At 43.7% G+C, this 13,225-nt stretch overlaps 1 protein-coding gene across 1 annotated transcript in view; it reads left to right on the top strand.

Annotated features, from left to right (window-relative positions):
* Positions 1 to 13,225, top strand: part of casp7 (caspase 7, apoptosis-related cysteine peptidase) — a 49,896-nt gene that overhangs the window by 19,931 nt on the left and 16,740 nt on the right. The window contains exon 3 of the mRNA XM_078413471.1: positions 13,058 to 13,209. Within this exon, the coding sequence (XP_078269597.1) occupies positions 13,058 to 13,209 (152 nt within the window). The remainder of the gene's footprint in view (positions 1 to 13,057; positions 13,210 to 13,225) is intronic.

The following is a 13,225-nucleotide window of genomic DNA, read 5'->3' as shown; positions in this document are numbered from 1 at the left end:
TTAACCTGCACGTCTTTGGAGTGTGGGAGGAAACCGGAGCACTTGGAGAAAACCCACGCAGTCACGGGAGGAACGTACGAGCTCCGTATAGACAGCACCCATAGTCAGGATCAAACCCGGGTCTCTGGTGCTGTAAGGCAGCAACTCTACCGGTGTGCCACTGAGTGTCCTGGTCAAGCATTCTACAAATGAAGGCAATGTGCTGAGCAGGGAAGAATAATGCAGTATGGAAGAACAAAACACAAAATCCCAGAAGAACTCAGCGGGTCAGGCAGCAACTGTGGAGGAAATGGACAGATGAGGTTTCGGGTCAATAGTCAATAGTCGTTTATTTGTCACATACACATAAATGTGTAGTGAAATGAAACATTACCCGCAGTTGAAACACTAAGATCAATAAGAATAATCAATAAAAATGCAATAACACACACAATCATACACTAACACCAAACAAAAGAAACATCCATCACAGTGAGTCTCCTCCAGTCCCTCCTCACTGTGATGGAAGGCCAGAATGTCTTTTCTCTTCCCTGCCGTTGGGACCGTTCTTCAGACTGAGTATGGAAGAGAGCAGCCACTTCCTTCTTCAGAAACTGTGCTGAAAGCATGAAAATGAAGAATGGTGCCTGATATCTGTAGGTGTCAGCATGTGTTCACCCAGAACACAGTGAAAGTTTGTAGCTTCTTGGGCCGATGCCAGGAGGTACACGCTGAAGATCCAGATGCACTGCTACAAGAACGTCACCCAATTTATCCAGGTCAACAAATGCATTTTCAAAGATTATTTCCTATCATTCGCACCAGTGGTCTCACACAGCAATCAAAGCTGGTTCAGATGACTGCCACAGAACAAAGGTGCCAGGGTGACAAGCTATATCCTGAATGAAGCTTTGCCTTTGGTTGCACACCTGCTTTGCAACAAAGGATATATGAGCAGCTTACAACCCAAAGATATGAACTTTGAATTCTTTAAGTAACTCAGCGATAACACCCCAACCTTTTTTCTTCCCCCCTTTTCTCCCCCCCTTGCGCCACCTAGATCTGCCTCCATATCTCCCACTATCCCACCCCCCTTCCCTCCCATTGTCTTCCACATATCCCTTCCTCTGGCCTCACATTTCATGCATCTTCTCTCCTTGTCACACAGCCTTTTGTCGCCTTTTCATCTCTGGCCTTTGCCCACCCATCTGCCAATCAACCTCCCTCACCTTTAGTTTAGTTTAAAATTACACTTGTATCCACCTATCACTTGCTTGGCTTTGTCCCACCTCCTCCTCTTTTCCAGCTTCCTCCCCTCTGTCCTGCCCGATTAGAATCAATTTGAGGAAGGGTCCCAACCCTAATTGCCGCCTACCCATGTCCTCCAGAGAAGTTGCCTGACCCGCTGAGTTCCTTCAGCATTTTGTATCTTTTGTTCAAGAACCCAGCATCTGCAGTTCCATGTGCCTACAAATACCACCAAGTCCTTCGTAAAAGGAGCTAAATGGGCAAAATTCCCCTGACACAGTCGTTTGGGAGCCACTGACAATGTTTTTCTCGTCATGGCTTCACGGTCCAGTTAAGCATCCAGTCTGTGAGGAGATCCTACAATGGCATTGCTTGGTTTTGAGGAGAACATCAGCCTGATATGTTCTCACCTAACAGCACGTCCCATGCAGTCTGCCCCTTGACAGCTGCAGAATTCCATGCAACAGGAAAACCAACCAGCCAATAAACTGCAAAAAGATGGCTTGTTTAGTTTAGTCTAGTTTACAGATACAGCGTAGAAACAGGCCCTTCGGCCCACCGAGTCCACGCCGACTGCATCGCTCGTACACCGCTTCTATCCTACATACTAGGGACAATTTACAGAAGCCAACTAACCTACAAACCTGCACGCCTTTGGAATGTGGGAGGAAACCGGAGCACCCAGAGAAAACCCACATGGTCACAGGGAGAATATACAAACTCCATATGGACACCACCCACAGTCAGGATCGAACCTGGGTCTCTGGCGCTGTGAGACAGCTGTTCTACCGCTGCGCCACCCTGCCGCTTGTATTTTAGTATATCGTTGAACTGGACAGAGGTAAAGAGTCTGCACTTTGATGGTCAAGTAAAATTTGGTAATGCAGGTACCAGTCTGCCTGCTCCAGCATGTACCTGCTAGACCACATTGTTTATACTGGATACTGCTCATCCCCTTCAATAAAACTGCATCACAGGCATTTTAGTTCAGCAGGGTATATATACACACACACACACACATGCACCTACATACACACACACCTTCATTGCGATACTCCAGAACGTTGTGGCCTTTTGTGTATTAACCAGTATCTGCAGTTCTTTGTTTCTACACGAAACACAAAAGAATGCTCACAATTGCCTGTAACAAGTCTAACAAAACTACTTTCATGCATCTGAGTAAATGGGCACACAGATACTGCTTGATGACTCCTTGCTAAATGCAGGAAACATTTATCCACCCATATGCAAATATTTCACTAGCTGGGAAAGTACCGATGGAAATACTGGCACAGATCAACACATGTTATGCCAACTAAAACCGCTCTCAGGTGTACTGCTGCATCTTATCAATGGGAGGCAAAGTAGATTTGGAATTTGAAAGATTCACAAAATGTATCCTCCCCTCCGTTAGTCATTTACTGCATCGCCCTACATTTCTCTGGAAGATCCCAATGAATGATGTACAAATGGAAAGTACCCTTGACTTTATTTTTTTACAGAGGAGAACACAGTAGTAGGAGAGTATTGATTGGGAACATGGTTGTTGGCATGGAAGCGCCAGAGAGGGAGAGAAAGAGAAACAAAAGGAGACCTAGGAGACTGCAGATGCTGGAGTCTTGAGTAAAAAAAAAAACTGCTGGAGGAACTTCTATTAAGCAAACCTTTTAGCCTCTCCCCCTGACTGTGCTACTCCCAAAAAGACAACCAATGAAATATACTTTAATGATCTGCCTGTTGCTGGAAGCAATGCTTCCTAACGCTGACATCCTCAAGTTCATTGAAAGGCACTGAATTTAACTGAATGTTATTTGTATAAACATAGTTAACTATTTACTTTACTTCAGTTTCGAGATACAGCGTGAAAACGGATCCTGTGGGCGGAAGGACCTGTTTGGGCAAGAAGATTCTACGGCTCTATAACATTAAATTATATTAATAAATGTGTTCAAACAGTAGCGTGACTATGTAAACAAGTGAAAATATACCACTTTAAGGCAGTGAATATTTTCAAACAATAGAATTTATTTTAAAGCCGTTTTATTAAATGCTGGAATGCAATGTCATCATCTTCTCAGGTGGTCCCTTGGGATTGATGATAACATGCTTCCACTCTGGTTGTCAAGGTTCCCAGGTGATTGATAAGGCTGACGTGGAGCCAGCAGACTCACAGGAGATGCCTGGCGGGTCAGGCGAATGGATAACTTACAAGGTAGTGCACTCCTTCAAGAGTGATTTATTGTCATATGTCCCAGATATAACGATGAAGTTCTTACTTGCAGAACAACAGAAAATATAACATAGGACACTGTAAACAATATAATAAAGGCGAAAAAAAGTTCAGTGTGTGTTTATATACACATATACACACATACTTACATACATATACACACACAAATATGTGTGTGGGTGTATATATATATATATATATATATATATGTGTGTATATATATATATATATATATATATATATATATGTGTATATATATATATATATATATATATATATACACACACACACACACATGCACCTACATACACACACACCTTCATACACATAAAAACAAACAATAATAATCTAAAAAGACAAAACCAATGCCCCCAAGTCTATGTAGTTCAGAGCTCATTTGAGGTTGTAGTGTTTAATAGCCTGATGGCTGTCGGGAAGAAGCTGTTCCTGGTCCTGGATGTTTCCGTTTTAGAAACATAGAAAATAGGTGCGGGAGGAGGCCATTTGGCCCTTCGAGCCAGCAAGCTCTTTTGCCTTCTTCCTGATTCACCCTAAGCTTCTGCATGCTCCCTAACATCCCAAATGTTCCTCCTTCACTTTGAACAATCATGGGCCGGGCCAGGGATTCCCAGGAATCGGTGGGGATGTGCCGTTTTTCTTGCACTTCCATGAGTCTCTGTTTCAGGAGTCTGATATCATCAGGCAAAAACATGTGGGTGATGTTTTGGGTCAGCATCCTTCTTTAGACTGAGTCTGAAGAAGGGTCCTGACCCGAAACATCACCCACATGTTTTTGCCTGCTGATATATGACTGAGTCTGAAGAAGGGTCCTAACCCGAAACGTCACCCATCATCCGTTTTCATCAGATCTGCTGCTTGACCAGCTGAGTTACTCTGGCACTCTGTGTCTATCTTCAGTATAAAGTAGATTCTGCAGTTCCTTTCGGTACAGACAAAAGCATGTTCCACCCAGTGGAGCTGACCGAGTGTATTTATGAGCCCAATGCTGGGGATATTGGTTACAGATGTTTGTCCAACTGTCCTTCCAGTAGATATGGAGGATTCTGCAGCGACAGTATTAATGGTATATGCTAATGCCTTGATGTCCCTGTGATACCTTGTCCAAGTCTCACTGCTGCTTGGTAAACTATAGATAGACACAAAATGCTGGAGTAACTCAGCGGGACAGGCAGCATCTCTGGAGAGAAGGAATGGGTGACTTTTCGGGTCGAGACCCTTCTTTAGACTGATGTCTGGGGAGAGGGAGATACATAGATAAGGAAGTGTCAGGTGTGAAACCAGGACAAAGGGGATGGAGATCATGGAAAATATAGAATAGATCATTGTTAGTTGGGAGAAGGTAACAACAAAGCAAACAGAGATAAAATGTTCTCCGAGACAGTCGGACTGGCTGGAGAATTGCGAAGGGGGAGAGATGGAGAGAGAGGGAAAGCAAGGGTTACTTGAAGTTAGAGAAGTCAATGTTCATACCGCTGGCACCCCAGCAGTATGAATATTGACTTCTCTAACTTCAAACACCCCAGCGGTGCATCCAGGTATATTTCCTTAGAATAGAACCCAAGTCATAGTTTGGAAAACAGACCTCATTTCTCCTCTAAACCTATTTGTCTTTAATTCTTTCCAAGTGTTTTGTGTTGAATTAATTTTTACATGCCAGTTGAAAGTTGATCATTCAAGTGTTATTATCTTTTTTAAAATATTTGTTTATCTATTGTAGGCTCAAAGGGCCGAATGACCTACTCCTGTACCTATTTTCTATGTTTCTATTTCCTTTACGTTAATGCTAAATAAGTAATATTGCTTGATGCATGTTCTTTAATCCTAATTAGAACATAAATGGCATAATTAGCAGCAAAATGTAGAAACAAGGAACTGCTGTTGCTGGTTTAAAAGAAAGACACAAAGTGCTCGAAAAACTCAGTGGGTCAGGCAGCATCTTTGGAGAGCATTGATAGGTGACGTTTAGGTTTGGGACCCTTGTTCAGACTGGAATTAACCTGAAGAAGGGTTCCGACCCAAACTGGTCTCAGACAGAAAACAGCCTGAGGAAGAGTATTGACCTGAAACGTCACCTATCCATGTTCTCCAGGGATGCTTCCTGACCCGCTGAGTTACTCGAGCACTTTGTGGGGTTATCTTTAAGTATAATTGGTAACTGTGCAAAAAGTTGAACTGGTAATGCTGCTGAGACATAAGTCTGAGTAATCAATATAGTAATTTGCGCACCTCTACTAAATTGTTGGAGAACTTTGACAGTACAGTTCTGCATGTGGAACAGATATTCCATTGTTCTGACACCACTGGCTTCCTCGTGCTGTCTAGTTTAGTTTAATTTAGTTTCGAGATAAAGCGCAGAAACAGGCCCTTCAGCCCACCGGGTCCGCGCCACTCACAGCACACACCAGAGGCAATTTTTACATTTACCAGGCCAATATATCTACATACCTGTATGTCTTTGGAGTGTGGGAGGAAACCGAAGATCTCGGAGAAAACCCACGTGGTCACGGGGAGAACGTACAATCTCCGTACAGATAGCGCCCGTAGTCAGGATTGAACCCGGGTCTCCGGCGTTGCAAGTGCTGTAAGGCAGCAGCTCTACCGCTGCGCCACTGTGCCGCTTCAATGTACAGGGCAACACCCTGCTTGCACCATTGTGATCCAAGGGGAAACTTCCCACTGGGATACCAGCCCCAAGCATTTTGGATTTGGGCTCTATTTGGAGAAAAAATAAAATATCTTAACTTTTTTACAAACACAAATGCAAAAAAATGTGGCTAAAATTTGAATACTCTTGGTTTACACCAGCTAAATTGGACAAAAGCAAAACATTATAGTTTTAGGGGAAAACAAGTCCAAATATTCACATGGAAGTGTCAAGCTGGTGCTTAGAAGAGTCCTCAATAGTCTCGTCCATCATGCTTTGTAATTAATCCGTTTTAAATAAAATCAACTTTTTCATTTTCCCCTTTGTGAAAAAAACAGGTAAATGTTTACATTGTTTGAGTATTAAATGCTGAAATGTTTGGATCATATTTTTTCCATAAAATCGCAGAAATGTTTAACACAGGTAGAGGGCCCAGCAATTTAATAGCTATGGTTCTCCGGTCGCTTTGTAAATGTGATTGGGGTCCTTGCATTTTAGACAGAGTTGCACACCCCCGCCGTCCTCTGGTGATTCTTTCACTTTCCTTCTTCAATGTTCCAGTTTTGCTTTTTGTCAAATACCTTACATGTATTTCCCTTTTGATATGGGCAGTAAGTTCCGTCTCTCCCCCAAATCATTCACGTTGGTAGGTTAAGTAGCAACTGCAAATTACCCCTAATGTATAGATGAGCGGCAGAACCAGTGAGCAGAATAGCATGGGATTTGCACAAATGGATACCTGACGGATGGGATGGACTTTGGTTTGAAATTTCTTTAGTCAGAGGGAGGTGAATCTGTGGAATTCTTTGCCGCAGAAGGCTGTGGAGGCCGTCAATGGATATTTTTAAGGCAGAGATGGATAGATTCTTGATTAGTACAGGTATCAGAGGTTATGCGGAGAAGGCAGGGGAATACGGTTCGGAGGGAGAAATAGAACAGCCATGATTGAATGGCAGAGTAGACTTGATGGGCCGAATGGCCTAATTCTGCTCCTTTCATTTATGACCTGATGACTTTGAAGAGCCTGCTATCACTCTCAGTTTTATGCGCCTAATTAAATACTTTTTTGAGTAACGTTTTGTTTTCCAAAGTTAAAAATCCAGTCTGGCCAATCTTCCCTTGATAGTAACATCCTTTAGTCCTCTCAACATCTAATAAGTATGTACTCTTTCCATTTCCATCACATTCTTCTTGTAATGAAACGGCCATATTGAACATGTGCCTGAGAATTGTGTTCCCGCGTCAAGCTAAAATCTAACCTAAGCCCAAGTACATGTAAACCTTTCCATGACTTACCCAATCTCATTCAACCATTGCCAATAATTTAGACTTTAGGGATACAGCATGAAAACAGTCCCTTCGGCCCACCTTTTCTCCAAGAAGAGCAGACATTTCTTCACTGCTCCCTGTTATGTGCAGTCAACTTGAGGAGAAACTATTTGAATCCTTTAACTTTGTTGTTCCTATTAAGAATCTGTTATTTATGGCTCTACTTTCTGACTAAAATTTGTGATTTAATGTAGCAATCTGAATGTCAGCAACCTCTTGCGTGATCTTACCAAGAGGGAGGTCCATTTCAGGGGTAACCTACAGCCCGACGAAAATTTGAAGTCTCTTTTCACCAAGTTTTTCGTTATCAGCAATTATTCTTTCATTTTTTAATATATTGGAAGAAAGCTGCACTTTAGGAGTAGACTGATACTGTCTTCATTATCTGCAAGAATACTCTATTATGATTGCATTCATGGCAGGCACATCAGAACAAAGCCAGATAAATCATAAACCCAGTTCACGATCCAAAGCTGTAGTGGAAATTGATCATAGCAGTTTACCTGGAGTTTAGTTCAGAGATACAGCGTGGAAACAGGCCCACTCGGCCCACTGAGTCTGCACCAACCAGCGATCACCCCCTACACTAACACTATCCTATGCAATAGGGACAATTTACGATCTTCACCGAAGCCAATTAACCTACAAACCTTTACGCCTTTGGAGTTGGGGAGGAAACCGGAGCACTCGGAGAAAACTCACGCAGTCACAGGGAGAGAGTACAAACTCCATGCGGACAGTACCCATAGTCAGGATCGAACACGGGTCTCTGGCGCTGTAAGGCAGCAACTCTACCGCTGCACCATCATGCCATCCTTGGGGTAGCTGGAAACATTCAAAAGATTTATGCTCATCTCTCTTTTTATCTGGGGCCAGAGTATTGCAAAGCTGTGATGAGCCAACATCAACTTTGTTGCTGTTTGGCGGCAAAAATAAGAAGGCAGATTATTATCTCAATGGTATCAGATTAGGTAAAGGGTAAGTTCAACGAGACCTTGGTGTCCTTGTACACCAGTCACTGAAAGTAAGCGTGCAGGTACAGCAGGCAGTGAAGAAAGCTAATGGCATGTTGGCCTTCAGAACGAGAGGATTTGAGTACAGGAGCAAAGAAGTCCTTCTGCAGTTGTATAGGGCCCTGGTGAGACCACATCTGGAGTATTGTGTGCAGTTTTGGTCTCCCAATTTGAGGAAGGACGTCCTTGCTATTGAGGCAGTGCAGCGTAGGTTCACGAGGTTAATCCCTGAGATGGAGGGACTGTCATATGAGGAAAGATTGGAAAGACTGGACTTGTATTCACTGGAATTTAGAAGGATGAGAGGGGATCTTATAGAGATGTAAAAAATTATAAAAGGACTGGACAAGCTAGATGCAGGAAAAATGTTCCCAATGTTGGGGGAGTCCAGAACCAGTGGACATGGTCTAAGAATAAAGGGGAGGCCATTTAAAACTGAGGTGAGAAGAAACTTTTTCACCCAGAGAGTTGTGAATTTGTGGAATTCTCTGCCACAGAAGGCAGTAGAGGCCAATTCACTGGATGAATTTAAAAGAGAGATAGAGCTCTAGGGGCTCTAGGAATCAAGGGATATGAGGAGAAGGCAGGCACAGGTTACTGATTGTAGATGATCAGCCATGATCACAATGAATGGCGGTGCTTGCCTGAAGGACCAAATGGCCTCCACCTGCACCTATTTTCTATGTTTCCGGTCGAGACCACTTCTTCTCCCTTGACTCTCAGTCTGAAGAAGGGTCTCGACCCAAAACATCACCTATTCCATTTCTCTAGAGATGCCGCCTGACTCACTGAGTTACTCCAACATTTGTAATTGTCCCAGGTTATTCTTCTGCCAATGCAATCTCCAAGTACATCGGCAGGAAAGTTCAAATTCAATGCAATGTTTTCAAAGTAGTTTAAAAAAACAACAATATTCTAGAAAGTTATGCCAGTTATTGTCTTGTGGTTTCTTTGATCCACATAATCTTGCCTTTTATAAGGAAACTGCTGAGCAGCTATTAAGCATTCTCGACTGCCAGGGTGTGGCAATTGGAGTTTTGAAATGGGGAGTGCTCAATGTATTTCCCACAGGGCAGCTAAATATCTGTCACACAAAGTCAATTAGTATTCAAGATGATGTTTTTAGATTTTTAGAGATACAGTGCGGAAACAGGCCCTTCGGCCCACCGAGTCCGCGCCGCCCAGCGATCCCCGCACACTAACACTATCCTACACACACTAGGGACAATTTTTACATATTACCCAGTCAATTAACCTACATACCTGTACGTCTTTGAGTGTGGAAGGAAACCGAAGATCTCGGAGAAAACCCACGCAGGTCACGGGGAGAACGTACAAACTCTGTACAGACGGTGCCCGTAGTCAGGATCGAACCTGAGTCTCCGGCGCTGCATTCGCTGTAAGGCAGCAACTCTACCGCTGTGCCACCGTGCCGAATTATACCTTCCAACATTTGTCATTGCCGCCCGTTTCCACCAGTGGGAGAGTCTAGGACTAGAGGTCATAGCCTCAGAAGTAAAGGATGTTCTTTTAGGAAGGACACGAGGAGAAATGTCTTTAGTCAGACGGTGGTGAATCTGTTGAATTCTTTGCCACAGAAGGCTGTGGAAACCGCCAGTGGGTATTTTTAAGGCAGAGATACATAGCTAGATGCTTGATTAGTACAGGTGTCAGGTTTTGGGGAGAAGGCAGGAGAATGGGATTAGGAGGAAGAATATATTGGAAGAAAGCTGCACTTTAGGAGTAGACTGATACTGTCTTCATTATCTGCAAGAATACTCTATTATGATTGCATTCATGGCAGGCACATCAGAACAAAGCCAGATAAATCATAAACCCAGTTCACGATCCAAAGCTGTAGTGGAAATTGATCATAGCAGTTTACCTGGAGTTTAGTTCAGAGATACAGCGTGGAAACAGGCCCACTCGGCCCACTGAGTCTGCACCAACCAGCGATCACCCCCTACACTAACACTATCCTATGCAATAGGGACAATTTACGATCTTCACCGAAGCCAATTAACCTACAAACCTTTACGCCTTTGGAGTTGGGGAGGAAACCGGAGCACTCGGAGAAAACTCACGCAGTCACAGGGAGAGAGTACAAACTCCATGCGGACAGTACCCATAGTCAGGATCGAACACGGGTCTCTGGCGCTGTAAGGCAGCAACTCTACCGCTGCACCATCATGCCATCCTTGGGGTAGCTGGAAACATTCAAAAGATTTATGCTCATCTCTCTTTTTATCTGGGGCCAGAGTATTGCAAAGCTGTGATGAGCCAACATCAACTTTGTTGCTGTTTGGCGGCAAAAATAAGAAGGCAGATTATTATCTCAATGGTATCAGATTAGGTAAAGGGTAAGTTCAACGAGACCTTGGTGTCCTTGTACACCAGTCACTGAAAGTAAGCGTGCAGGTACAGCAGGCAGTGAAGAAAGCTAATGGCATGTTGGCCTTCAGAACGAGAGGATTTGAGTACAGGAGCAAAGAAGTCCTTCTGCAGTTGTATAGGGCCCTGGTGAGACCACATCTGGAGTATTGTGTGCAGTTTTGGTCTCCAAATTTGAGGAAGGACGTCCTTGCTATTGAGGCAGTGCAGCGTAGGTTCACGAGGTTAAGCCCTGAGATGGAGGGACTGTCATATGAGGAAAGATTGGAAAGACTGGACTTGTATTCACTGGAATTTAGAAGGATGAGAGGGGATCTTATAGAGATGTAAAAAATTATAAAAGGACTGGACAAGCTAGATGCAGGAAAAATGTTCCCAATGTTGGGGGAGTCCAGAACCAGTGGACATGGTCTAAGAATAAAGGGGAGGCCATTTAAAACTGAGGTGAGAAGAAACTTTTTCACCCAGAGTTGTGAATTTGTGGAATTCTCTGCCACAGAAGGCAGTAGAGGCCAATTCACTGGATGAATTTAAAAGAGAGATAGAGCTCTAGGGGCTCTAGGAATCAAGGGATATGAGGAGAAGGCAGGCACAGGTTACTGATTGTAGATGATCAGCCATGATCACAATGAATGGCGGTGCTTGCCTGAAGGACCAAATGGCCTCCACCTGCACCTATTTTCTATGTTTCCGGTCGAGACCACTTCTTCTCCCTTGACTCTCAGTCTGAAGAAGGGTCTCGACCCAAAACATCACCTATTCCATTTCTCTAGAGATGCCGCCTGACTCACTGAGTTACTCCAACATTTGTAATTGTCCCAGGTTATTCTTCTGCCAATGCAATCTCCAAGTACATCGGCAGGAAAGTTCAAATTCAATGCAATGTTTTCAAAGTAGTTTAAAAAAACAACAATATTCTAGAAAGTTATGCCAGTTATTGTCTTGTGGTTTCTTTGATCCACATAATCTTGCCTTTTATAAGGAAACTGCTGAGCAGCTATTAAGCATTCTCGACTGCCAGGGTGTGGCAATTGGAGTTTTGAAATGGGGAGTGCTCAATGTATTTCCCACAGGGCAGCTAAATATCTGTCACACAAAGTCAATTAGTATTCAAGATGATGTTTTTAGATTTTTAGAGATACAGTGCGGAAACAGGCCCTTCGGCCCACCGAGTCCGCGCCGCCCAGCGATCCCCGCACACTAACACTATCCTACACACACTAGGGACAATTTTTACATATTACCCAGTCAATTAACCTACATACCTGTACGTCTTTGAGTGTGGAAGGAAACCGAAGATCTCGGAGAAAACCCACGCAGGTCACGGGGAGAACGTACAAACTCTGTACAGACGGTGCCCGTAGTCAGGATCGAACCTGAGTCTCCGGCGCTGCATTCGCTGTAAGGCAGCAACTCTACCGCTGTGCCACCGTGCCGAATTATACCTTCCAACATTTGTCATTGCCGCCCGTTTCCACCAGTGGGAGAGTATAGGACTAGAGGTCATAGCCTCAGAATGCATAGGGCGGCACGGTAGCGCAGCGGTAGAGTTGCTGCTTTACAGCGAATGCAGCGCCGGAGACTCAGGTTCGATCCTGACTACGGGTGCTGCACTGTAAGGAGTTTGTACGTTCTTCCCGTGACCTGCGTGGGTTTTCTCCGAGATCTTCGGTTTCCTCCCACACTCCAAAGACGTACAGGTTTGTAGGTTAATTGGCTGGGTAAATGTAAAAATTGTCCCTAGTGGGTGTAGGATAGTGTTAATGTACGGGGATCGCTGGGCGGCACGGACTTGGAGGGCCGAAAAGGCCTGTTTCCGGCTGTATATATATGATATGATATGATATGATAAGTAAAGGATGTTCTTTTAGGAAGGACATGAGGAGAAATGTCTTTAGTCAGACGGTGGTGAATCTGTTGAATTATTTGCCACAGAAGGCTGTGGAAACCGCCAGTGGGTATTTTTAAGGCAGAGATACATAGCTAGATGCTTGATTAGTACAGGTGTCAGGTTTTGGGGAGAAGGCAGGAGAATGGGATTAGGAGGAAGAGATAGATCAGCCCTGATTGAAAGGCAAAGTAGACTTGATGGGCCAAATAGCCTAATTCTACTCCTATCCCTTTTAGCCTGGAAAGCATTATTTTGAAAGTAAGGATGGTACATTTCATGGATTGTAATTTTTTTTTCTGTTTTCCATACAGCAAGAAAAAAACAAAAGATGAACAAGGGCAGGATCCTGAAATATCTGATCGTCACACACGGATTATAGCACCCACATTCCTGTATAATATGAACTTCAAAAGACTAGGAAAATGCATTATTATTAATAATAAGAATTTCGATGATGTAACAGGTATTGTATCATTTTT

This window comes from Rhinoraja longicauda, chromosome 16 (assembly GCF_053455715.1).
Source record: "Rhinoraja longicauda isolate Sanriku21f chromosome 16, sRhiLon1.1, whole genome shotgun sequence".
NCBI lineage: Eukaryota > Metazoa > Chordata > Chondrichthyes > Rajiformes > Arhynchobatidae > Rhinoraja > Rhinoraja longicauda.
The sequence above is the reverse complement of the archived record's forward strand: the minus strand, read 5'-3'. Positions and strand labels throughout refer to the sequence as shown.